This window comes from Tribolium castaneum, chromosome 5 (genome assembly GCF_031307605.1).
Source record: "Tribolium castaneum strain GA2 chromosome 5, icTriCast1.1, whole genome shotgun sequence".
NCBI lineage: Eukaryota > Metazoa > Arthropoda > Insecta > Coleoptera > Tenebrionidae > Tribolium > Tribolium castaneum.
This window is the reverse complement of record NC_087398.1, coordinates 1293748-1321315: the sequence shown is the minus strand read 5'-3', so window position 1 is coordinate 1321315 and position 27568 is coordinate 1293748. Positions and strand designations below refer to the sequence as shown.

General features: G+C 37.5%; 3 protein-coding genes and 1 non-coding gene across 10 annotated transcripts in view; 2 read left to right on the top strand and 2 right to left on the bottom strand.

The window, feature by feature from the left end:
• The first annotated feature begins 407 nt into the window (after positions 1-407).
• LOC103313234 (uncharacterized) lies at positions 408-1132 on the top strand. 2 transcript variants are annotated; one of them, XR_010334207.1, is made up of 3 exons: positions 408-500; positions 552-701; positions 747-1132. It is a non-coding gene; the product is annotated as an uncharacterized LOC103313234 (transcript). The 2 variants fall into 2 exon arrangements; XR_010334206.1 differs by having other exon boundaries at positions 409-506.
• A 2602-nt stretch (positions 1133-3734) lies between these two features.
• Positions 3735-5015, bottom strand: LOC664165 (uncharacterized protein). The gene is made up of 2 exons (XM_008196209.3): positions 4907-5015; positions 3735-4846 (listed from the first exon to the last, which is right to left on the bottom strand). The coding sequence occupies exons 1-2, from the start codon at positions 4916-4918 to the stop codon at positions 3911-3913; spliced, it is 948 nt and encodes a 315-aa protein (XP_008194431.1). The 5' UTR covers positions 4919-5015; the 3' UTR covers positions 3735-3910.
• Positions 5016-9174: 4159 nt separating this feature from the next.
• Positions 9175-10647, top strand: LOC135266374 (uncharacterized). 4 transcript variants are annotated; one of them, XR_010334384.1, is made up of 3 exons: positions 9175-9740; positions 9793-9877; positions 9932-10647. XR_010334384.1 is itself a non-coding variant. In XM_064356961.1 (3 exons), the coding sequence occupies exons 1-3, from the start codon at positions 9476-9478 to the stop codon at positions 10586-10588; spliced, it is 984 nt and encodes a 327-aa protein (XP_064213031.1). In that variant the 5' UTR covers positions 9175-9475; the 3' UTR covers positions 10589-10647. The 4 variants fall into 4 exon arrangements, 3 of the variants coding, with proteins under 3 accessions (XP_064213031.1, XP_064213030.1, XP_064213029.1); XM_064356961.1 differs by having other exon boundaries at positions 9816-9877; XM_064356960.1 differs by having other exon boundaries at positions 9786-9877.
• A 6796-nt stretch (positions 10648-17443) lies between these two features.
• unc-5 overlaps positions 17444-27568 on the bottom strand; it is a 60488-nt gene continuing 50363 nt past the window's right edge. For 2 of the 3 annotated variants that reach the window (XM_015980457.2, XM_008196211.3), the window contains 3 exons: positions 21876-22022; positions 19522-19779; positions 17444-19473 (listed from right to left, as the gene is read on the bottom strand). In XM_015980457.2, the coding sequence (XP_015835943.1) occupies positions 18059-19473; positions 19522-19779; positions 21876-22022 (1820 nt within the window). In that variant the 3' untranslated portion in view covers positions 17444-18058. The remainder of the gene's footprint in view (positions 19474-19521; positions 19780-21875; positions 22023-27568) is intronic. The other variant, XM_015980458.2, reaches the window with a different exon arrangement.

Below are 27568 nucleotides of genomic sequence, written 5' to 3'. Positions count from 1 at the left end.
TTTGGGCGTTGTATTCGACAACAAGCTGAAAAAATTTGAATATAAATATTTTGAAAACTTTATTCTTTGCTTTTGTTCGATTTTCTGGATATGGAATTCGCAAAATAATAATAATAATAATAATAATAATAATAATAATAATAATAATAATAATAATAATAAAAATTTTTGTAAGTATTTCTATAAAAAATTCGCCAGGAGCCATGGGAAATTTACCTTCTACGGACTGTTTTGAACGTCAATAAATACATACTTTTTTTAGACGGAATCATTAATTAGTACAAAAAAAATAAAAAAACTAAATTATATTAATAATTAGATTAGGTAGCGTTTCATGTACAAGATATGATAAATTGAACGTACAAATGTAGTTCGAAATTACATTTTCGCGTATTGGTATCTACGATATCAAAACCTATATAAACGTTTGGACAAAATTATTTTTTTCATTATGGTTAGGTTGTTTCGCAAAACCACATGCAAATATGTTACTGTTCTTGGTTCGGGTTAGATATCTATAACTTGTAAACCAATAATTTTGAGTTTTTCAGACTATGTTTCTATTTGGTTATTCAGTGGCTATGTCATCCCACGATTTAAAGTGTTTTGTACACCCTCCTTCTGAACTTGCAGAAATTCCAAGGCCGCAAGACATTAAATGGATAGATCCTGCAAATAAAATCAGATATATTCGTTTAGTTGTAAGTATTTTTAACAATAGTATTTTTTTAAGTTGGTGTTTCCAGAATGAGGGTGTAAATGTAATGTGTTCCGAAAAGATTGAGGAAATCCAACTGTCTCAACTCTTTAATAGTACTTTACCAATTTTACCATCGTCTATAAAGCAGTACAGGTGTTCGGGGTGTCAAAACGGTAACCAATATGATAGTGGGACTACAAGACAATATTTTTTCGTGCCATGGAAAGCCAGCTTGAAATATTATTTTTCCAACAACAAGTGTATGGAAAGTATGGAAAGTTTGAATGACAGGGACTTTGCAGGCCGTTGTTACCACATGTACTCTATTGAGGTGCTATCCGGATGCAAAATTATAAAATAATATAATATATTATAACAAAATAAAATTATAATGTGTATTATAAGTTCAGCAGTAAAGTAAATAAAACTAAAGATCGATATTTTTATTTGGGTTTAGTGCTTGTTCCGTTCACTGTTTGAACAAAAAACTGTGTATGTCCCTCGGGAAAAAATTAAACAACGAATGCCTTCACAAAGATTGCAAATCTTCATCATTATCACTTAAAATCGCATTCGCTTCGCCCCATTCGAAGCAAATCTGTCCCTAGCCGTCACCCTGTACAAAACAGCGTCACGTGTCCGTGTGTGACCAATCGTGTTGTATTGTGCCGTCATCGAGCCAATCAAAATCGATTCTCCTCGGCTCGTAAGCGCGGCCTGTTTGAATGCTGCGTGTCATGCGATTACATGGGAGCCGAATTCAGCAAATTATGATGTTGGCAATCTGACATGGGAACTATGAAAAAAACCTTCTTGACGTTTGATATCTCAGCATATTGGAGTTTGGCAACTGTTCGCAACTTAATGTCGTGTTGCTAATGAGAAGGCCGCACGTCGATTCCTCATCCGCCAGACCGGAAACGCTTGATTCAATTATTTAACCCTCTCTTAAACAATAGGTGGCTGTGAAATGAAGTGATCATTTTATAATGTTTGAATCCCGGTAACATGATTTGGAATTAATGGTCTGCGAATGCTGTGATAAGCGAGTTGCATTCGGCGATACTCGCTTTCAACCACCGTCCCGATCACCCCCGAAACACACCGGGCTGTAAATATTTAAATGCAGTTTTATTTTTGTTGCATGGCTTGATAACGCCGGCATTGTTTCAACCGGATTTTTTCGGGAAAAGCAAGGTTGCGGAGCGCATTTTTTTTACTGAGCCCTTAAATATTAAGTACTTTTGAATAGGGCAGGGTGATTAGCCCGCTTACGTCACACCCTTCTCATCGCGCCTGCTGGATTTAATAAATCAGTAATTACACTTATCTAATCTTCTTGTTCGAATGCGCTCATTGGGATTTTCATTTCAATTCGATTTACGAGACGCTGGAGTTTAATCGCGTTTTAAAATCTATCGAAATTGTTGTAAACCTAAACAGCCGATGATTGTGACATCGACAGCATCAATATTAATGTGGATATTTTATGCTAGGATCAACAGATAAAGAGATAATACAGATTTCCAAAGGTTTAATTAAATTTCACACTAATGCAAAAAATTAAACAAAACTCGCATATGCCGGGCTTATGGCTAATTCAACCACTAAACTTAATTAAAAGAAACTGAATTCATTTAAAACGTGGGATATAGTACGTCCTGATTTCTGGTTATAAATATTTGTACCTACATTTTTTTAATTCACATAATTGGAACTTTGAAACTTACTAATAAAAAACATTTTTTTCTGTAAAAATAAGACAAGTTTTGAAAGCTAAATTAATAACATTTTGAAAATTCTGAAAACTTAGCTTCTTTTTCGATTTAGATTGTATAAAGAAAAATTGTCGTAAAAATCCTTTGTAACGATCCTAGTGGAAAATAATAAATAAAAAATATGAACCTGAGGCGTTCTTTAATAATATATTTTGTGTACAATAAATATAACGAAAAAAAATCATACTATACATACAACTTCCAAGCAAACAATCGTGTCTTCCATTTGACTAACTGTCAAAATTTCATTTACCTCTTACTTAGATAGCAACTGATAAGTTGTTTGTTAATAAGTGATAATAAGTATTATTACTTATTATTTATATAAATGTTTTTGTGTGTCTTAAAATAGAAAAATATCGCTTTTGTAAAATTTTCTATGTGTACAGAATGATATGGCAAGCATGTATTTTTCAAATTTTTTTTAACGGATTTCGATGTATTTTCACTCCAGGAATATAAAATAACAACTAGCACAAGATGAGTATGCTTGAAGTGTATTTTACTTAACTCAAAAACTGTTTAATACACAAAATTCAGCGTTTGCTGTTAAATAGTTTATATATTTTTTTATAATATTATTAAAAAATTTAGTATATAATTCATTAATTAAGTACTATTAGTCGCTGGAAAGATTGTTACTTCTTATGTGATTTTAGAACTAGAGACGTGTAAATGTTGGTTTGTGCTAAAAATCCCTAAATTTCACTGGCTGCAAGAATAATAAATTAAATAAAAATAAAAAATGCAAATACCAAAACGTAATTTTGGACCTAGCAACACTTTTATTAAGAATTTTTTGCTCAAGATATCATTTAATAAGCATCATTAAATCTCGATTAAGTAATATTTACCTTTGTTTCGTCAATAATATTAAAACTTATGCCAATTTTTATCATTTTAATACAGCGGATCTCAAAATTTAGGACTTTAATTTCAGAAGGACTTTTTGGAGGCACTATGGATTTTCGTTATTTTGTAAATTTTACTTAATTCGTTTTACTATTTCCGATGGTACATTTTTGCTAAACCAATCTCTAACACGCTGTAGAAAAATTTTTTGGGTCAAGAGATAGTTTTTTCAGGTACATTTATGGAATAATAGTCGAATAACACATGTAGAAAAAATTAATACAATACTTTTCTTTGTTTAGACTTGAATTTATTTTTAGTAAATAGCCAAGACGTCACCTGATTTATTATATTATTAATGTTTTTTTAAATAAACTTCAAGATGAGAAATAAAAGGCCGATGGGATAATGTAAATTTTTATTCATAACTCATGTGATAATATTGCACAACCAAAATCTCAACAAAATCAACAAATCATAATTTTATGTTACATATTTACAAAATAGTGCCACGTGAAACCCCTATAATTACACAATTATTGCTACGTAAAACGCCCAGAAAATGACCGTCCAAGATAAATTACTTTTTGGCTTCTCCATCCTCCTCGTCCTTATCCTGATGTGCGGTCATGTGCCTGGTCAGGTGATGCCTTTCCCGGAACGACTCCGAGCAAACCGGACACTTGAGCTTCTCCTCCCTCCGCCTCTTGTGCATATCCACCGAATCATTCTTATGATGCGATCGCATATGATAGACCAAATCGGACGTCATCCGGAACGAGATATTGCATTTGGCACAGACATTTTGCGCCGGCAGAGACAACGCCGCCAACGACGGCGGCAACAACGACGTCAAAATCGCAGCGGCGGGGTTTCGTATCTCGGGGGTGGCAATTTTCAGCATCTCCTGATTCGGGAACTGCTGGTAATTGTAGGGGAGCTCGGGCCTGTACATGGGCCGCATTTTGGGGAAGTTGGGCTGAATCAACTCCGGGTTTTTCATCAGGAAGGGGTTTTCGGGCGCGAAGTTTTCCGGGAGGAAAGTGTTCTGATATGCGTTGATTTGTTGCGTTTTGAAGAGCGAGTTCTGGTACGAGCGGTTGATGATGGGCGGGGACGGACTGAGGGAGTTTTGGTAGCTCAGGTCCGGGCTTATGGACAGGTTGGGGCTCAGACGCAGCTCTTTGGAGGCTAGGTTTACCTTTGTGAAGGCGCTTTTCTGCTCCGACGAGCTCGGGTCGCTCTTGCCTCGCAGTTCGTCCAAATTTCGCGTTTTGATGAGGTTGGGGTCGTCGAAGATTTGCTGCTTTTGGGTGAAGTACTTGTGTGTCCTGACGAAGTCCTGGTTGTTTCCCACTTCGATCTCCTCGTCTTCGTCCACGCTTTCGTTGTTGTTGGTGGTTTCGTAGTCGCTTTTGGGGATTTTGCTCTGCTTTTGCTTGAGTTTGTCGTCTGGTAGCATCAGGAAAGCGACGTCGAACGGCCTTTTGACGACTTTGATTGGCGTCACGTCGGTCTGCTCGTCACATTTCGTGTTAATAACGTCACTTTTCAATTCAACTTTCCGGTTACTTACATCCATTGTCATTTTTATTTCAACACTCACGGTCGCGTCAGCGGGCACTTGGCGGAACTGCTGTGTCCTCTTTGACGGCACAGTGCATAATGTGGAAAAACATACTCCCTGCGTCCAAATATTGTTAGATTTTACTGCCTACCCTTAAAAGCAGCTGGGTTAAAAGTGCGTCCCTCTCTTTCCGACGAGAGGGATGGAAGTTGGGGGCGAGCGAGCTGAGGAAAAGGACGAAAGAGGCACATTTAGAAAAGCGTATTTCCTACGTGATACTCAAACCTTCCTATAGGGGTGAACGTAAGTTTCGGGGAACAGTCAGACCAATAGAGTTTTAGGGAGAGGCGGAGCTTTCAAATACGTTCATCCAATACGGTTTTCAATGTACGGGGACTTAGAATGTGAGGTTGTTCGGTGTGCTGCTGTTCGAAAACGTATTCGGTGAACACAGATTGCGCGGTTAATCAAATTTCAGATTTGATTTTTTTATTTTTTAAATAAATAAACTGTTCTAGAATTCAGTGATACAAAATTTACAGATTCAGAACACTATTTTGGTATTTCTTTCATTTTTCTTTAAAAAACTATGTAATAATTTAATAAATTTATAAACAAATATATCAGAAATTATCGTTTTTCATCCTCTAAATATCCATGAAAATATCCTCCCTCATTCCCCACCCTCTAGAGGAAAAAATGTATATTTGCATGGAGTATTTTTAGATATTTTTTGAAGAATTGTTAAAATGTCCTAACAAAATGATTTAATAATAGTTTATAAATTTGTTGCCAATTAAAGAAAAATAAAATTAAAAAATTTTTTTTTCTTCTTCTTCTTCTATTATTATTATTATTATTATTATTATTATTATTATTATTATTATTATTATTATTATTATTATTATTATTATTATTATTATTATTATTGTTATTATTGTTAATATTATTATTATTATTTTCGCTTGAGAAAATACATTATAAATATAACAGACTTATAGGTATAAGAAAAGACAATACAACAAAAGAAAAACGAGTACAAAAAGCCAAATTACAATAATTACTGAGGAAATTATTACTAGAGACACAAGTTTTGTGGAAATCGTGAGAAATTTTGGAATAATCTTGAGAATCTCAGATCTGACTGGTCTGACAATAACCTTTTTGTATGAGATAAGGAATCAAACTTTGGGTGTTTGTTGGAAAAATGCACGTAAAATATTGAAAAATAAGAATGTAAAAAAGTCGAAAACATTACATCAAAAATGTGTTGCCTACGTGATAGGAAAAATATTGGATGTTTGAAATTACAAAGTGGGGGCACAAGGTGATTCCAGATATACTGCAGCATTGCCCATTATACTATTTTAAAATATTCGCAATATAAAGAACATGATGAGGCTTTTTATGCAACAAAATAAGGAAAGAAAAATTCACGACGTTTTTCTTTATTTCGGCATCGTCTCGATAAAAAATAAATTTCCCTTACAAACCGAACGCAAAATTTCGTTAAATTCTGTGAGGAATTCCAAATTTTCAAGAAAAGTGCTAACAAATATTGTGATTTTGCAAATTATATGACGAGATTTGTGCTTTTTTAATGTTCTGTATGCTTTGTAAAAAAATAAAAAACAACTATTAGAATAAATAAATAATAAATAAACTATTTAATTTTATTATTTTTAGTGTCATTTTAACATAAGTGCAGCTATTTTGCTTATAAAGAATTTTAGAAAAATTGACAAAAATAACATAGGTAGATATAATAGAAAATACATTCAACAGACTCACTTTGTGGGTACGATTTGATTTTGAAAACTTAATGTCTGTTTTTCTTTATATCTTCTTAAAAATATTCACATTTTAAATGCTTGTTTTCATTTCTGGACGAAAATATTTAGGGGCATTTAGGCCAATTTTCTGGCATTTATTTGGCTAAACTTGCCAATGCCTCATAGCTAATCCTCATAATCTGTCCGCAAACACAAACATCGCGCTCGCATTCGATTCTGATTAGGGGAAGTTAGAAGAGACACCTGCTAGTGGTGTATCACATATGGTCCAGGAGAGTGTCAATGGCCAAACCCCCACTGAGCCAAAGCTGTGCGTATTCGAACATATTGTAAAGTATTTAGATCGCCTATTATCAAGTCGGCTTATTGAAAAAACCCGATCAATAATTGCGTCACACCACCCGCAGAACACTTAAAACCCCTGATTCAAATTAATGATCTGGGCAATAATTTTTGAACCGACTTTTAAAAACTCCATCTCCACCATTAGCGATGAAATCCGTAATCAATTTATATCTCGGTCCAAATTGCGATTTCATTCGCGTGATTAATGGCACACGACTTACTATATGTTACTAAACTCACACCATAAGTTAATCAAGCAAAAGAATCCATCGCTGTTGGGTTTTTTCCCGTTTTGTTCTTCCTATGGGCGCATTAATTCGCGCGATAAGCTGTCAGTCATCACAAAAGCGCCTGAAACAAAAGAGATTTCCATTTTTCTGAGCTAAATTCGGTAATGACGACCTCTTGCATCTATGATGAAGTGGCTCAGACAAAAAGCAGGTTGTTAGTGGGGTGGCTTCGCATTCGAGCAACATATGGACAAGTGGTATTATGTATAACCCTGGAGACCTGTCAAAACCTATTTATGCGCTATACAATACATATAGCCGGCCGTGTCCAACCCTCATCCCCAGATTGAAAAGTGCCCTCGAGTGTGACTGCTAGCAAAAACAAGCGCTCGCTTCCGCCAAGCAGCGTCTTCGCTTCAAGTTGGTTCTTTGGAGAGATGCGAGTCCAGAGGGTATCGCCCAAAAGTGATTTGCTGTGTTTTACTCTTGGACATGACAATGTGATCGATGAGGAGGCCAACGAGGTCACATGTGCTTATAATTGCTTATAAGCTCCAGAGAGTTTTCAGGGGAGACAAAGGTGACGCCAAATGCTATAAGTCGCAGTCACGTAGAAGGAGGTCCATTTGAAAGCAATCACTTCCATCCGTTCCAAAAACGAAAACACACTTTTTCAGTTCATCAAATCCTTGCTATTGGCAAAACTAAATTACCTACTTTATAGCCAATTACGAGAAATCAAGTTGTAGGTAAAAAACTCATTTACCCTGTTTGGATTTTTTAAATTTCACCAATTTTCGCCTTTTCGAGCAATTTGTGAAAAAACTATTAGTCGAAGAATAATGACCTGTTTTGAAAAAGAAAATGGCATAGAACTCAAGGCGATATCTCGCAAAAAAACAATTTTTAAATGCCCATTGCAGCCAAACTAAAAGAGCTAGAAAACGTCTTTTTCCATCGTAAAGAGCACATCAAAATCTATAATATAGCATAAGTTTTATTTGATTCTGAGACACTTTTAAAATTGACCATTTTATAGGAGGGGGGAGGTGTTGACTTTTTTAATTTTTTTTTATTTTCCCAATTACGACTAAACTATTTGAAAAAGTGGAACTGTTTTGATCCTCACCTATGCAAAATGATCCGAGGAATCGATTGGCATCGAAAAAATTGCCAAATTCCCAATAGTTTTTTGGTTATGAATTTTTTAAAATTCTACCAATTTTTGCATTTATCTGCAATTTGCTCAAAAACTATTAGTCGGAGAACAATAATTTTTTTGAAAAAAATAGATAATTTAAAGAGCTTTCCAACGATAATAAACTTTATGGGGTTACCTCTGATAGTTCCGGAGCTATTGCTCAACAAATGTTCCGGGTACCCAAAAGCGACAAAAATTGTGACAAAAATTGAAAAAATCAAACATCAAAAAATCGAACATATCGACTTTTTTTGGACTTTTAATAACCCTAGAGGGTTGTAAAGATATATATAGGTACGAAAAAGTATGATAGAACGAATTTTAAAACAATTTAATTTTTTCACTTTCTTGAAGTGTACGAGTATTACTCAGGAAATTTTAGCAAAAAAAATCAAATTTTTAAATCTCGTGAAAAGTTCGTATAACACAGAAAATGCGCCGCTAAATTCAATGGAACAAACCGCATTGCTCTACGACTTTTAGTTTTTGAGTTATGAATTTTTTTGTTGAATAAAATTTTCCACTATAGATATTGCCTATCTTAATTTTTAGCAAAAAACTTGAAAAGTTTACATCTCGTTAAAAGTTGGTTTTATACGGAAAATGAGCCGCTGAATTCAATGGAATAAACCGCATTGCTCTGCGACTTTTAGTTTTTGAGTTATAAATTTTAAAAATTTTCTACTGTAAAAAAATTTTAACGTAAATAGTAATTTTTGTATTAAGTGCGCGAAATGAGTGTTTTTTTAATGGCGCCTGAGAATGTTATTTTAGTCGAGACCGCCAGGTCGAGACCTAAAAGACATTCGAAGGCGCCATTAAAACATGAATTTCGCCACGAAATACAAACAACGTTTTTTCTACAGCCTCCAGATGAAGAAAAAAGTAACAGAAATTAGTTGGAACAAAATGGTCTGATAAATCGAGTTGCTTGCATGGTTACGATGATAAATAAAAGTGATAGTTGCGAAAAATTTGTCACAATAGGTATTTTTGTTGAAGAAGTGTGATGGATTTTAGCAGCGAAAACGAAATAGATGCAATTGCAAGCGCGGCAGTGTCGAATCTTTTGCCTGCTAAATCAAGACCGCAGTACGAAAAAACGTATCTTCAGTTTCGGCAGTGGTGTTCTATGAAAAAGATTGATCAAGTAACGGAAAATGTTTTGTTGGCGTATTTGGAAGAAAAGTCTACCACCTTAAAGCCACCAACACTCTGGGCCCTTTATGCGATGTTGAAAGCCACCTTAAACGTTAAAGAGAATATCGATACACGTAAGTTTCCGAAGTTAGTGCCCTACCTGAAAAGCAAAAGCGTAGGTTACAGAAGCAAGAAGTCGCAAATTTTAGACAAAGAAGACATTAGCAAGTTTATTAATGAAGCAGATGACAAGATATATTTACTGATGAAGGTAAACTTATCATATTAGTGTAATACAAATCAAAACAACTCGTTTTATTTATAGACTGTGCTAATTTTGGGTATATCGGGAGCCCTTCGACGTGAAGAATTAGTTAAAATGAAGCTAACTGACATAGAAGATAAACAGTCTGTCTTAATTGTGAAGGTGCCTGATACAAAAACCCACTGCGAACGAATATTTACTGTTTCAAATTTAGAAAATATAGAAATTGTCAGAAAATATAGAGCTTTGCGGCCTCCACGGGCGACTAGTGACCGTTTATTTTTAAAGTATACCAACGGAAAATGTGTGAATCAAAATGTTGGAATTAACAAAATCGGAGAGATACCAAGTTTGATTGCAAAGTGGCTTAACAAAGACGAACCTAAAAAATATACTGGTCACTGCTTCAGAAGAAGCTCTGCCACTCTTTTGGCGAATGCTGGAGGTGATCTAATTTCAATTAAACGTCATGGGGGCTGGAGAAGCAGCACAGTGGCAGAAAGTTACATCGAGGACTCTTTGAATAATAAAATTGAAATTGCCAATAAAATTCAACCTTCTTCCTCCACAGAAGAAAACAAAATCACTCAACCTTCTACATCGGCTTCTTTTAATGGCGAAAATAACTTTCATTTACAAGCGTCTTCACTCAGGCCTCTGGGGATAAACGGGGGCACGTTTTCGTCATGCACATTTAATTTTCATATGTCAAAGTAAATATCTATTATTATTGTTTTGTAATATTGTTCTGTATAATTATAAAACCTTTAAAACTACCTCTCATTATCGATCCGTCTCTTCATTTCGGTTGCTGTTGATGTCTTTTCGTGTTACTAAAATTGTAACAGAAATAAGTTGGAACAAAATGATCTGAAAAATCGAGTTGCCTGCACAGTTAAAAAATATTATTTTTTCACTGTGAAACCGTGAAAAAATAATATTTTTTCACAGTGAAAAAACGTCAAACTTCGCGCATAGGTAACCATGCATAAATGTCACGATTTTTTGACGGCTGTAGAAAAAATTAAATTCAAAACGATGGAATTTTAAGCAGCTTTGGAATCAAACAGTTTCTCCGAAATCGTCTTATTTTTCTAGCCTCTGACTCTACATATCCTCCCATCTCTCCAGTAAATTAATTTCTCGTTCACTGTGCAGCCAAGTATAGAAAGCTCTGTTGCGACAATATCTCAGCCTTCTTCGATTAGCACTTCTCCGGGGATTTAACCGGATTATGTGTTTTTACACCATCTGAGCTAAAAACAGGCAATTGACTTGAGATTTGTTTCTGTCATTTACGGTTCGCTTGCTTTTCTTAAACTCTGATCATCTCTTTTATTTCTCTCTCTCCTATATTCAAACTTTACACATTGTGGAAGTTTTTTGGTTTGTACAGTCAATTTAAGCTTATTTTTACGCTTCGGGCGGCCGAGGACCATACAAAGGACCCCTAAAATTTTAATCCCGACGAATAGTTTCCAATACGAATCGTATAACTTGCACATATGTTCATGTATACGGAGGAAATTATTATAGAGCTATGGTTTAAATGACCACACGGTATGGCCGTCCGACCTGAATCAAACCTTTCTACCCTTCAGAGGGCTCGCTAATTCCGCCAGAGTTGGGAGTATTTATTCATTTCATTCAGAGGATCAAGAGCGGTTTTAACGAAGGGTGGCCGCCAGAGGCGGCCCACTTTTTCGATTTCTTAACCATTTTCGAAAATTGCAAAAAATATTCCGGTGAAAGAATTTATCAGGAAAAGAAAATAGAACTTATTGACAAAACAAAAAACAAAATTTTTATTTGTTTACACATTGTTTTGGCTAGGTATTTGTTAGACTTTTTGTTGGTGCCTCTAAGTTCTATTTTTTTTGTCGAAATTCTGCTTTGTTCCGCCCATGGCCTGGTAATTCGCACAGTGAATGTATGAATAGCCCCAGCCCCAGTTCCACCATATGTTGGTCTTGGCCGCGAACATTTGAACAGATGGGCCTTGTACGCCAAAAAGTCATTAGGCGGATATTGTCCCTGATTGGCAAGTGCTCTCTCCCAACACCACTTTATTAAAACCTGTAATCCCGTCCAAGACATCTGACTAAAGAAACAAACAATTCCTGGAGAAGCAGCGAGAAGAATTTCCGGTCGATGTTCGACCCCTACTTATGAATATAACATGTCTATTTGGCACCCTCAAAGTGTTACATATCAATAATGATTTTCACGGTTACGACTTCAATAGGTTTCACAAAGAGTCGCTCTGTAATTTGTGGCTATTTCAATGTGTTGAAATAAGAAAAATTGCTGCGGATGTTGCGAGTGCGATAAGGACAGCACGTCCTTTGAGAATCCGGCGAAAATATGATTCGTTTCGCGCTCAAAATCATAATTCACAATCGGAATACGCTCACTGAGTCTTTTGACCAATAATGTATGCCGATATGGAGCGTTCTTTTGGTCTTGGCTCCGGGTCTGGCGCTAGACCGGAACTCCGGGGAGATTTCCGCGCGGCAAAAGCCAAAATTAAAACTGGATATTATAGTCGAAGGCCTTACTTTGTATTTTGAAATATTACATAGGAGTGATGAATCGTAAAGAAATTAACGTGAATCTGGTGGTAATTATGTAATAGCCATTTATTTATTTTTTTTTAGAAAAAACTGTGACAATTAATTTAAAAATCAAAGAAAAAATCAATACATAACATTTCCAATACCAAAATTTAAGGCATTTTGAAAAAGTTGTAATTTAAAGTCTAACAAGAATTGTAAAAAGTTTTGCTTAAGTTTTCAAGTGGGACGTAAACTAGCGTGTTAATGAAGGCGATTAATAGTAAGAGATAGATGCTAATGAAATAAAAAAATATTTAAAAAATCGGTGGATTGTTGATCTCTGCTCCTGGTCGTATTTTTTATTTTGGGTCGCATTATCTGCCATTAATAAGCCCGTCGTATTTAAATCTGTGATTAGCCTTATTAAAGTGAGCGCCCTAAAGCTCCACTTAATACTCTCCCATAAATCGCAATCACAACTTTGCACACGTCCGTATCAGCAATAAATTCAAGTTTTTTGCGATTCGGGGATCTTCAGTGGCCGGAGGCAGATAAATTGAAATTAGCACATCGTCATATTGGGTAGCTATTAATCAAAACAGGGCCACTTGATCCGCTTTGCGGTGACGCGATTATGCTGCGATTATGCATCCGCTGTAACCCTGACAGTGTGTTGTGAACGCAAAGCTGCTATAATCAGAGAGTGCCGATGTTCCGTTGTCCTGTCACAGCCACCTTGCCATTCCCATGCCCCGCCTACTGCGCCCATAACGCAAAAAACTAATAATAAATAACGAGACGATGAATAGGATTTGGGCTTTTTTAATTGAAAAGAAGAAAGCGGTTTAGATAGAAATCTCTTTATTTCGGTGTAAATATGAATCGACTAATCTCGGCCAAGTGTTGAATTCCCTTGTACGTTTAGAGCGAGCAAAGTGGGCCCTTGCGACAGATTCGCTCTAATATTTTTTAACTCGCTAATCTGATATTGTTCCTTGTCCGCGCATCGGCTCAGTTCACCATCCGGAAAATTAAGTTTGCGCCCTGTAAAAACTCGAACAAGTGTTAAAGCGCGCTTTGCTTCAAGCAAACAATTGTCACATTTGATTTATTTATGCAGAAATAGGCAAATTTTCGGGCCGCAAACGACCCCACTATTCATAATAAAAACATTAGTTTAATGTAGTTGTAACAGACGTCAATGCTGCATAATAACATGGCGATTTTTTCGGCGGAGAGGAAGAGCGGTTGGTACAAATGGCAGGAAACCGGAACTAGGGATATACTTTTAGCGAATATTTTCCTAGTGCTGTTTTACATTTTAAATGCCATTTCGATGAATGGCGTCACGTTTTTTTCGAGAGAGAGAAACGGCACACAAATCTTTAAGGTGGCCCCCTTAATGGGCGAATTGCAGTATAAATTTTATTACAATATCTAGTTAGCATTAACGAAACAAATGAATGCGACCAGACGAGGACATAAATCATAACTCGGGGTAACGCCGTCTTTGTTGGGAGCGCTCCCGGTGTGTTTAACCTCTTCTGTTTAAGAAAAGGGTTTAGTAATTAACTTAATGGTCTCGAAACAAGATTGCGTTTGGTTAGCAGTTCAACTGTTTTACTGATAAAATTGTTCCTTTATCTTATAAAGTGGTGAATAATAGGCCATGTTTAAGCAGCAAGGGGAGCACTTTGATCTACTGCACTAATCAACGGTTTTGATAAGATAACACAGTGACAAAATTACAGTTTTTTGGGTCTACTACAGCAAGCAATCTTGTAAAAATGTACTTATTACCAAAGTTCAAAAATTATCAATACAAAAATTACGTTGTTCTCAGGCCTGACCTGGCCTGACCTCACCTCACCTTTCGTGTGGAAAAAACCGATTTATGACACTTGTTTTTATGGTAGTAGCTTGTAGGATAATTTAGTACCTATTATTTAATATTTCAAAACTTATAATTATTGTTAACCCGGCGCATCCACCATTTTTGATATGTGCCACCAATGTTTTTCCGGAATTGCATTTATCTAGTTAGGTGCAATAAAAGCGAGATAAGTGGAAATGTTTCATTAATTTTGCTACAAAACCATAACTCCATTTACTGCCTCAAATCTCTCTGAAAAAGCGCTAATCAAATTAATTGCCAGTTGAACGTCGTCTCATGTCAGAAGCGTTGTATCCAGGAGCGAAAACATTTACAAACAGAAACATAACAAAACATACAAACATATAAAAGGGCAATAAAAAGCTGGGAAGAAAAATAATTCTCACTCCGGAATCGATTTGGTCCGCTTCTCCTTAGCGTATAAAATATGATTTTCATCCATACGGATACAGTCCATATAATAATTCCGAGAATCAAATAAAAATAACCATAAATCAGAAACATTAGCATAAAACGGAGCTCTATGCAAATCGGAACGTCGCAGACGAAGACGCCATCTTAGATGACGTATGCGAATTGGAACTTATATCGACGCTTTATTGCAAAGGGCATCCACTTTCACCGTCTCGATTTCTTCGGCAGTTGTGCTGTTTTTTTTGCTTACTTGCCATAACACAAAAAATAACCCAATATTTTTTTAGTCGGATTTTTCGCTCTTTATCGCAAGATAGCGAAGCGTCGACGTCTAGCTTACCTGATTACATTTGTATTCCGTCCGAGTAGATCAAGATCTGGCCCTGTCCACTCAACTAACCGCAAATGTGTCGAATGCTCATTTATTATTCTGCAGACCATCACGATTACTTTGTGAGCTGGGGTCCAGAAGGGACAGTTCCCGCAAAGCGAGAAAATAGCAATTTTCTCTCACTTGGCCGAAAACATATCGAATTAAAATAAAAGCGCCCATATCTAATTGGTTATCAGGAAATAAAAAAGCGCCGCTCTCTGAAGGGTGTTTTAAGATAAAAGTGATATAATTGGGTTGGCGAAGCTCCTGGGAACAAGAGATATTTTCCGTAGCCAACTAGATTATCACTCGGGAAAGCTGATAAACGAAATACAATTTTGAAAACTATGTGGAAAATGTCAGAAGAGCGATATATAATATTTGATTACGGGAGGGTCGCTAAGCTGATTTAACCGATTTTCGTTCTAAAGCGAACTGCGTGGAGAGGTCTGTCTATACTTTTTAAATAACACCCAATAAATGACGTCAGCGAGCATATAGCCGACCCTCAGAATATGGACGGAACTGTCTTGCCTTGGCCACCAGGCCGTGTGCTAATAATTAAACTAAACCCTTTCAGTCCCACTTAACTTTTTTTGATAATCTTGTCAAGTTTTTGAGAGTTTAATCAAAGTTCCGTCAATAAAACCGAAACTTTTGACGCTTTGTAAACGAATCTCGCATAACTGTTCTCTCGAGATTTGTTTCTTTATTTTTGGATGTTATTCATAATTTATTTCGGTTGGCTTAAAAATCGATTATTCTTGATTTCGGCCAAACTGTGGTAAAATAATCCGACTTTGTGCGAAATGCGACGTTTTAGATTTATAGGTAATTTCCGGAATCGTTAGAAGCGATTGGCCTTTTGCATTATTGGCTCACGGCCATCTGGTGTGCCTTTCTGGTGGCGATAGTGTCGAGCATACTGAAAGTGAACCGCGAGGCGTTGAAGAAAATCCGATTCTGTTATCTTTTTTGCCATTCGTGATTATGGCGGCTCCCCCGGTCACCCATAAATTACTCTCGAACTTGAAGTTGATTTCAACCGCAAGTTAAGTCAGACTTGCACCACACAATTTATAACTCCAAAGTTGAGATTTTCTCGACGACCTCGCACACAAACAACGTATCCCGAAAAATACTACGAGATCTTGTCGCCAATTTTATAATTGGGCGTAAAAAATTGATCGGAATGTTCGAAAGTGTAAAACATAGAATTTGGAATTGGCTCCCTTGGGGGATGGAGAGCGAAGGTGGCGATCGCAATCCTATTACGCAAGTAGATGGACATCCAGTTACTTTATGAGCTGTCATATTGGCAAACTCGCCTCGGGGTGGAACATGATCTACAAGCTTGCGAGGCTACAAATAGTTTTTTCTTTCCATTACAAGGCAGCGGAAAGTGGCTTAAGTTATGAAATTGTACGTATTTTCTTGCAATAAATAAATAAATATTATTATTATTCTTCTTATTATTATTGTTATTATTATTATTATTATTATTATTATTATTATTATTATTATTATTATTATTATTATTATTATTATTATTATTATTATTATTATTATTATTATTTAATTTTACGCTTCCCTAGTATAGTTTGAGCTGGTATTATTAGATAATTATACTGACATTGATACAAAGCAAGAGACAAAATTGTGTATGTTGTAGTATTGCCATTAGGCAGTAAAATAAAGCATATATAAATTACTTTTAATTGCATGGTATTGATTCAGTGATTAATTTGTAAACAAAACAATCTGTTGTTTATTAATGAAATAATGAACATAAAATATAAGCTATGAGCTTTTACACACTTAAAACATTAGAAACGATTAGTGAATAGGGCTCTCTCTGCATTTAGTTATCTGTACTAAACAGAATCAAGAAAAGACCCCTTTTGTAGTCTGGCGACTGCACCCTAAACTGTATTTTGTGGTTGGTGTGACGACTAAACTTATCCTGCCAATGAGACCACAAGTATGAACTTTTTGCCAGAAGATAAAGGATTTTTTTATAATTTTAAGAATAAATATTGTTAAGTAGATATAATTTTAATAAAAAAATGTTGCATCGCACCCTTACTGTATTTGGTGGTTTGTATTATGGCTAAAGTTATTCCACCAAAGAGAACTACAATTAAATACGAACTTTTTACCAAAAGCTAAAGGAATTTTTATAATTCTCCGAATAAATGTAGTTAAATAATGAATGGTCAACTTTTTGATAATTTTAATAAAAAAATGTTGCATTATTGGTGCCTTTGTTAAATTATTTTTCAACTTATCTGCATGTGATAGGGGGATAGGTTGTAGGTATTTCAAAAACAGTCAGGTTTTTAGAAAATGTCATATATTGACTATATACATCATTATATATTCTAAAATACGTACTAGATATCAACGTAGACCTGCCTCTAGTTACATGAATGTTTACTTTGTACAAAACATCCTAAAATATCTAGAAAACTACTTTTGATTCTTTTGTATAAAACTCTACATTATATTCGTTTCTGTCCAAATTATGCCCGCTTTTCAAGTTTTACGTACTTAATTTAATGACAACAGACTAACATTTCGATTATCTGGTGCTTATACGTAACGAGTGAACGAATACTTCCAACAAAAATTAAGAATTCTATATGGTACAGTGACGATGGCAGTGTGGTTAAATAGTGGGTACAGTGAAAGTAACGGTTTTAATATCACGTCTATGATTATTAGTTGTTGAAAATATTCGTTTGGCTATTTTAGCAGATATATCTACACCGCAAATTGCACAATTTCATTCTTGGAACGTGGTCCATTTTATGTCTCCAAGACAACATTCACATATTCAACAACTCAATATAAAATAATTTCAATTTCCGATAAATCTAAAAATTCATCAACCGCGAAGCAAAGAATAAAACGCAAGTCTGGTCTTGTGGTTAAATGCATCAGTGGAATATTTACAACCAGTTAGGTCCCAAGCAATTATCTAAAATGTTCACAGCATCGAATCGTTCCATATCGCTAAAAATCTGTTTAAGCTCGGTCAAGGCGTTGCTTTGTCTATTCCGGGCCTCCCAGAGGTCCAGGATGCAGTCAGTGGGCGACGGTTTCGTTGCGAAAAAGTTAATATATCTATCAACACTTAAAGCATGTGCCAGCATTCTCCAGTCGTTGCCTCTCGGCGTCGGAGGATCCAAACATTGACAAAGCTGCTTCCTAAGCTGTCTACTTAGCCTAAAGTTAAAGTCATCACATGTGGACACACCCCTGTCAGTCACGAGCAGATTCTTGGCCATTTTCACCTCCTCTTTGAATTTGGCACTTTTAGGGGAATGCCCGAAATCGACCACCTTCTTGGCCTCGCTCTGGATCGCTATTTTTGGCACCACTTTTCCAGAGCTCGTCTTACTGACCGAGACATCACTGTCGTCTCTACACGTGATGTCGAAAGTCTGGTGGTACTCGAAGCCTTTCTGGTTCACCCGGATTTTGAAATTTAAACAGCGGGATATTTCGTACGATTCCAGAGTGAACGAACAGTGAAGACTGTTACTACTGGCCTGCCACAGGTGTCTGAAGGGGATTTCTTGGTAGTTTGAGCACGGTTTGGTCTTCCAACCTTCACTCAAGCTGTCTAACGTCAGACAGAGGTTGTTACCACCGTCTTGGAACACTATCGAGCGAGGCTCGTCTAATAAATACCCTCCGAGGCGTTTCTCTTGCCCGAAAACAGTCTCCATGGAACTATCAGTGTCTTCTAAAACGTAAACCCTGATGCTATAATCGACCGAACTCTGGAAACACAACTTGGGGGCGAAAACCGCCAGTTTGAGTCTCTTCAAAGCCATGCCATTGGTCGACTGTCCCACTATCACAAAGCGTGACAAACAATCAGTCACCAAATAACCGGCATCTTTGTCTAACTGACAAAAAACAGACGTATTTATGGTTTCTTGGCCCAAAGTAACAGCGTTCTGCCACTGCGAGTCGCTACAATCACTTTGTAGCACAGAAATGGACCAATTGTTACGACTCAACTCGGCACAATGCGGAATTCTAAGTACCACAGACTTGTTCAAGGAAATATTAGGTCCACATGAGACTACAGGACTGAGTTGGGTCAAGTTCTCGGCAAGTTTCGGTCGGAAACAGTCTTCGTTCAGTATCGACAAGAACAATTCCTGCTTCTTGGTGCGTGAGATGGCGCCCTCTGGCACAACTAAGCTCACTCCGGACTCGAGCAGGTTCAGAAAAGCTCCGCTGTGCGTCACCGTGGCGCTGGTGTAGTTACCGGAAGTCGTTGGAGTGACGGCATAGGCAGTCGGGAGGGGTAAAGTGACCGATTCTGTGGCCACTTCATAGGTGGAATCAGCTGAAAAAATCACAGTCATGAACTAATTTGACTGTTTGGAGAGCTTACAATTGTTCGTAAAGCCGCTCAATTGACTGCGCTTGCCGCTAGATGACTCCAGAGTGGAGCTAGTTGCCGGAGACATTTGAATATCGCTTCCGGAAGTGAGATGGGGCACGTCGTAGTGGTGCTCGGAGACTGATCGGGTCACAGATGTCGCTGGGGTCGTGTAAGGGTATTCGTAACAAGGCGGGACGGTCTGAGTCAAATCTGGCTGGAGACTTAATGACTTCTTATCTTGCTCCGGGAAGAATTCCGGATGGTAATCTGAAACATTTACGAGCTTAATAAGACGATCGCTGGCTATAAAGTACTTTTTTCGGAAAAAACTCCACTGAATTACGGATTTTAAAACGAGTTACTTTGTGTTGAGTTTATTGCGTGGTTTAGTGCGGCGATAATCATAAATGGGCGGCTTGAGATGAGCTTTCTTAAGTGAAAATTGCCCGCGTAGGTTTTATTAACATGCGCCAAAGTGAATTTCAGTTTTACTTTAGGAGCGGTAAATTTTTATAGAGCTTTGCGAATACCTGGCCACATGTGTGACTGTTTTTTGTGCTTAAGCGCCCATTTCTAAACAAAAGTGGTGTTTTTTGCCAAATTCAAATGAATTCATTGAATTCAAATAAAAAATAAAACCAAGTTTTGTAGTTCGTCCACCAAACGTAGTAAAACAGCCACTAAAAAATTACCACTTTAAAACACTGTAGAGGGTGGTGTTTTAGTTCCGTCGTAAAAATTATACGGATATTGTTAGCAAATTTTTTCAGCTAATTTGTTTAATTCAATAAAGTGACTTTTTTACCTTGTTTATATAAATTGTCACGTAAGTTTTTTATTTTACGTTGGCTACGTTTGAGATGCTTTTGCCCCAAAATAGTCACATTTTGTTTAATCTCAGTAAAGCCACTTAATTCCTGCTAAGTATCTCGCAGGATTGTTTCAGTTTCCCACACATAAAAGTAGCGATCCGCCGCAGTCGGCAGCTTCAATAGCTATTTCGGGCTTCATGCTTCATGGTAAAATAAGCCATTAAGTGTTGCCCATGTTTGTTTTGAATGAGTAGTGACATTTCGAGAAACACGTGAGCACTCTCTTCGAGCAGCAGTCGTAAAATCGACGATTTGAAAACATCGTTAATCTTAAAGATGTCTAAATTGTAACTCTAGAACAGTTTTACTCTCGCTTCAAGATTTTATCTAGTTGTTGTGGGACTAACGAACGACGTTGCGAAATCGGCGCATCCTCCAATGATGAATTGTTTAAAGTCCGATGACTTATTGTATTCCGACTTCATTCATCATAATGGCTTTTGAGCCCGTTATTAATGATACAAAAGCGAGCGGTACTCACTAATTCCAGCTCGTGTTTAATGTCTTTCTCGTTTGAAGAGGGGTAATTCAGCGGTAATTCCTAAATTGTTTAAATAAGCCAAATCGAACCGAGTGTGTGAGCTTTGTGTGTTACCAGAACGGCAAATAATTACCATAATTGCCAACCGAACGCCAAGTCTCGAAATATAAAATTAGACTCCGGTTTCAGACGCTAAAATTAAACCTTGTAATTAATTCGAGAATCATTAGTGCCGAATTTCCTCGACTCTAATTAACGGAAATTCTAGATCGAGCCTGATTTACCGACTTTTTTCTTTTGTCTTTATTTTTAACGAACATATTTGTTACACATTCCTCGTTCTGTCGGAACGAATTATTAAAATCTGGGCGAAATTAAATGATACGCCTCCCGGGAGGCCCGGGATAGCGGTACTCCATCATTTTGTCATTTTCGACAGATAATGAAGACCATGTGGTCCCAACCACGCTCTTTAACCCATCAAAATCCACATCTGTCCTGTGCCGTGTAGATGATTGAATAAATAACAACAGGAGGGCATGCATATGCAAACAGACTCAATTAAAAAAGAGTATTATGACCAAGTCGATGGTCAATTAGAGAAATACTCCAAGTTTAACGTCGGTTTTAACGACGTCCTAAATGAAAACCACATGTGCACAACCCGACTCGGCTTCTAACCAATTCATTTGAAGGTATTTGACAGAAAAACGGCCAACAATTCGCCATCAATCAGTGTATTTTAATAATTTTAAATAAAAAGTTCAAACAAGAGTGGGTAATTGATTCGAGCGGCATCAGGTGGTGAGTGAAGTGTGTGCAGAGGTCTCCTGTGTGAGTCGATAACGTAAACATAGGTTTCGTATTTGATTTCCCTTCTTTATTTGGTTTTCATCTGTTTTCTTATTTCTCGAGAGCGGAAAAAGGTCAATCGAGTTATTTGCTTTTGTACGTGCTGTGACCCGCAAACATGTACGGTGCTGATAAAAACATATCAGATACAATCTTACCATTAGAGGCCATGTTGTACAAGCTTTGGTGGCGGTTCTTCTTCCAGTACATGCGGGTGAGGAAGAAGGACAGCATGGAAACGAAGAAAACGGCGACGGTCACGCCGATGTAGATGGCGATGTCGTTTTTGGTGTTCTCCAAGTTTGCTGAAACAATCGATTATAATAATTAACAGGTGGAACAATTTCCATCCGGCCGTGGCTGAATTAATGGCTCGACCTAATAAACTCTAACACTAAACAAATATCCGCTAAACTCTAGCCAAGTACAAGTTAAACGCATTACATCGGCGAGTTCCAGGTCAGCAAAACACCGACGAGGGTTCTTCAAAGCGCCCAATTTACAAGCAAAGTGCTGAAAAACAGATGCTCACTTAATTAATGAGCTCGAGGATTGCTGAGAGGAAGTCGTCATTGCGACAACGCGCTCTTAATTAATCGGGAAATAAAGCGGTTTTGTCCTTTTTAATATATTTTTAATCGATCCAAGGAGCGGTTATTTCGTTTAACTTTGCTCAATTATGGAGCCTGTTGGCACTGTTTGCGCCTAAAGAATTTAAATGCGTTTCCAAACTCGTCAAATATTCAAACACAAACGCGCTATTTTATTCATTCGTCTTTTTATTCCGACTTCTTTGACTTCTCGGCCCGTAAATAATGAATTACTCTTACTATCATTCCTTTCCGTTTGGTTCATTGTCAGTTTCAGTACATTTTTTTAATAAACTGAAGCGAGAAGAATATTTTTGTGGTAAAATAAATAATATGAAGATTGAGACAAGTATTAAGTGCTGCCAGTTGTGGAGCCAAAAGTAGGTAACATCTGTTTCCTATAAAAACGTAAAAAACCCAATTTTTCATAATTAGTCCGCATAACAATTGCTAGAGGGACAGATGTGACCTATTTGTAATTCAGTGACTTCCACTAAACCGAATCTTTTAATTTGTGTTCTTGGAAACAAACGTAAAAGGATTCTTGTACAAAGAATCACAAAACTGTTATTTGAGAAAACACCGCACGCCAAGATAAATCATAAACCCGATGCATTACCGCCATAAATAATTCGTTATTATTTTTAGATAAAAGTAACGGAACTGTTGAGACCCGACATTTCAATCCCGAAAATAACCCGAAGAAAATAACAATAAGTTTAGTCCGTGTGACCAATAAAACTATAGTTGCTGACAGCTTCTCGCATTACCGACGAAATACTATTTTCAGCGGCATTGTTTGCCGAAAATAAATACCGTTTCAGTCGGCAGATTATAACAATAACCGTTACATCAATTACGCGCGATGTTAAAAAATGGCTTTGGGAATTTATTAAAACGTGAAAAATGTTGCGAACGCTTCATGCTAATGAGACTGGGAAAAATATCGTGGCCTTTTCGCCGACATGTTCCGCGAAATAGACAATAAGATCGATCGCAGGAATTGATCTATGCAGGAACCCCGCTGCGGCTTATTATAGAGCAGCTGTTTAAGTGATTCACGGGATTTATGCGGCAAGATCGAGATTGTGCGGCTAGAGGACGTGAATTACGTTTTATGGCACAAGGAGGAACTGAGACGCTTATTTGTCGCGCTTATTCATTGCTAATTTTCCTGCAACGGCCAGTCTGAGAAAATCGGCTGAATGATGACTGCAGAGGGGCACTTTGATGTCGTGTGTTGCCACAAAGGCCTTCAGAATTCATGTTTATTACCCGATAATGGATATCCGATGCCGCGCGGTTTGCTTTGCATTACAGAGAGGGATGGTGGTTATTAATGGAGAAATTCGGAAGCTTACTTAAAACGAAACTTCCGCGCCATAAAGTGACGGCCGAAAAGATGGAATTTAGGCGAAAATGCGAACAGGAGGGAGAGGCTAATAACCAAGAAAAATTACTTGTAATGCAATAAAAGCGCTCAGTTACAGCGTGGCAACATAATAACATTACAAAAAATAACGACTAAAAACTGAATTCCATTGCATTTTACAAACAAACCGGTTGATTGCTTCCAAACAGCTAGTGCGGGTCATTGGAGGCCTGACTTGTGCTTGCAGCAAATTAAAAACCGGCGCCCGGAGCTCAAATGGGGCAAAAGCTAAAGGGTTAGAGCGTTTGTCAAAAGAAACGTCCTTTCAAAGGAGATACATTGAGGCAATACGGCGGCGCGAAATCCGGCTAGATATCGGAATTGAATACGAAATTTCGGAAATGTTCATTACGTGACCGAAGGGTTAAGGAGCGAGTTTTATGTCGTAAACTGGTTCCGCATACAAAACGCTGACCGGCTTGCGCTACTTAGCCATTAAAAGCTCCATTTTTCATTGAATTATCAACTCCCCAAGTGGCTCCCAAATTGAATCACGAACAAACTTGCCGTAATAACCGTGAAGTTCGTGTGTACTTAAAGCCGAGATTGTGGCCCTTTAAATTACGCATCCTCGAAACTGTATGTCATCACCGGAGCGCAAACGCTGCTATTAGTTAACCTCTAAGGCGCGAACCCTTTAGCTAACCCACTATATTCAGGAACCGTTTCATTTATTTGCACTGTGCAATTCCGTGCGGTCAACCGGAAGTAATATAAGCCCTCCGGTCTAGTTGCTAACTTGAATCTAAACACGGATTGAGCGCCGAGAAATTCGATTGAGATATTTATGTGTAAATACGGAGGTTCAGACCTCCACATCTTTTCACAGCGGGAAAGGAGTCTCATTCTGTTGCTGGAACAGGTTGCTTTATCGCGAATTTTCCATCGCTTGGATTCCAGCATACAAAATGCGCTCCTTGTAATGGCAAAAATGGTGGATGCGCCGGGTTCAAAACAAAAATATTCGATGTGCTTATAATATGTGAGTATTTTAATCCCGGTTTACTGTCCAAAAATATGGCTTTCAAAACGCGCATAAATCATGACTGGAACAGGTAAATTTGCAGAACTAGTGATAGCCTGGTAAATATTAAAATTTATTGCCCAAACATGCGCCAAAAATAAATGATGAGAGATGTTAACAAAGTCAGTGCGTCATCTTCAATGATAAAAAATGGTGGATGCGCCGGGTCAGTAAACAACACCTGAAAAGTTCAATCGATAACAGTCAAGTTCCATTTTCATAGTAAACTTTCCTCTGTCGTGTCACATAAAACAGATGACCTGGAGTGTTCTACCTGTGTTCCGTTGTTAAATGAAAATTGATTAAACACAGCTGACACGTCGATTTAATCTAATCCCAGTTACAAAGAAAAATGTCGGTTTTAAACTTCTAATTTGTCGTAATTCACTTTTATTAATGACTTATAGACATGGAAGAGCTGTTGCATTCGTCTGTCATTAATAACGACACCAAAGTACACAAGCGAACCCACTTGTTTATGTTGTAACCTTATGTCCAATAATTAGTAGGTGTCAAGAGCTTAAATGTTGTCACGCCATTGCCGACAACTTGCGTTAATTGTGTAAAAAATCGCCTGGAGGCGTGATTATCGCGAGCGTTTTTTTATGGTGCAATTAAAAATTGATCCCACGAAAGTGCAATAAATAAGCTCAAATCTGATCCACATCAGAATTAGAAATTCGAGCCGACACATGTGGGGCCTGAGGGCGGCTCGTTTAGGGGGCGCAATTAGCGGGGGCGGCGGGAATGCCGGGAATTCCGGCGGAAATGCCGCCGTGCACTGTCACAGCTACTCATAAGGTCGTGAGCGGCTTTGCTCCCCCGACATACTTTGAGCGTTTGACGGAAACTAAAAATTTACAGGGCGAAATTTGTTTTCGAGGGGTGGGACAATAGGAAGCGCCTTGTGAGCAGATAATTGGTTTCAGGTGGAAGAGAAACTGTCTATTGAAAAACGACGACGTTGGAAACTTCTAAATATAAACGTCTATTGTTGTAAAAGGGGGAAAAATTCGTGACTTCTTCGAGTGACACACAAGTCTGGGCTTGACGGCTCGCTAAGGATCTCATGTACCGGTGGGTTTGTTAATTGCGCTTTGTGCCGCGATTTACCACCGGAACAACTTAGTTTAATTAAGAAAGTGTTTTTGTGCCTGACCCGAGTGCTCTAATAAATTAATTTCGGGCAAATACAGATGTAATCGGCGCCCGATCCACAAAACACGGCCACGGATTAAATTTTGACAAAAAATAAATAGATTTAGTTTAATAAATTGGCCTTGACTCAAACTTATGGTCCTCCGAGCCGGATAAGCTTAACCCCGAGTTCCTCAAACACAAATTGTGACGTAGGTGTTGAGCTGCTTGACATTAAGATATTGGAAGAGTCAAACACGCATAGCATCTCATGAGCTGGCAGAGGTCGGTTTGATCTTTGCCGGCGGCTGGTAGTTCTCGGTCCATCGTTCACAATTTGACCGGCGTTAAAATCGCATTATCCATTTTATTATGACAGAGAGATTTACGGTTCAGCACGCAGTTGAGTGAATATAAAGCGAACTTAATATATTTATCCGGTCGTATTTATAGAAAGGTGTAAACAGGCTCAACGGTAACAGTGCATAAGTCGCGGGTCAGCGACTACCAACTCCTATGCAAATGCAGAAAATAATCCCGACAGCGTGGACAATTCGCCTGTCAAAGAGGGAGGAAGTCGCCGTCATCTCCTTTAAAAGGCTTGCACGACACGATGCGAATTAAGCGAGAGTTTGTACAAGCACGTGTGTGGTGGCCACTCATCATACTCTTCACAGTCCTTTTGTTGTGTCATTTATCTCCTGGCGCTGTCAAGGGACGCGCTCGAGACATTGTCCTAGGACTAGAGGGAAAACTGAAACAGCTAAGCCCTTCGGTCGGGCTTGACAGCCTCTAAGCTCCGGAATTTGAAATTTAAATGCGGAATTGTCCGTTTTGGCTTTCAACATCAGCTAAATATTTTCTATGAAAGCTCGCGACACTAACGGGTTGTTGCGTCGCAAATCTGATAAAATTTCGAACGAAATTCGGTGAGTAAATAGCAGGCGAAAATTAAATTAGTCGCAGCAGAAACAAAGTAATTAAAGTTGGAAAGGCATTGTGCGGGCAAACCGACGCTCTGGAAAGTATACTTGTAGACACATCATAATTAAATGGCAATAAAGCGCCACCTGAACTATGGCGCTTTATAGGGAATCAACTTTGTAAATTAACTTGTTGTTTGTTTTCTATTGCACGGTTTCGCCGAACAACGCATTACCTCATGTTTCAAATACGCAAATAAAAGTTACGACTTTGTGCGCACTTTTACTCCTTTTTCTCCCAAACAAAAGCCAACAACTCCATAAATAATCATACTAGGATAAAAAATTCGAAAGACGTGTCTTACTTATTAATTAAACTTTAAATCAAAGAGGATTAACAAAAACTAAATTCCGATTCGTTTCAAATAAACAAATAAAATTAAATTTGTTGTTTCTTTGTCACACACGTTACAAATAGCACAAATAAATACGGCGCGTTTCAAAACAGGTGCGTAGCTCACGGCATTGATGTCACGTTTTACTTTTTGTTATTCACCTATCGATTCCCATTGGCGCCAGGTTTTTATTTTCGGTTTCCACTCACTCTAGGAGTTTGTTTCATTTCTCGGGTCGCTGCAGACAACGAGGCGTGTCTGTTGTGTTAAAATTGATTGTTTCTCGAATAAAAATGCCACGTTTTTCGATTATTTCAGCGTGAATTTTTATTAAATTTTCAGCAAAACTG

What these genes read in the sequence shown, in the direction of transcription:
- LOC135266374 (XM_064356959.1), top strand. Translation starts at nt 9,476, where the DNA reads ATGGATTTTAGCAGCGAAAACGAAATAGATGCAATTGCAAGCGCGGCA. An exon ending in AGATATATTTACTGATGAAG is followed by an intron (nt 9,878 to 9,931) that starts GTAAACTTATCA and finishes TTTTATTTATAG; the next exon opens with ACTGTGCTAATTTTGGGTAT.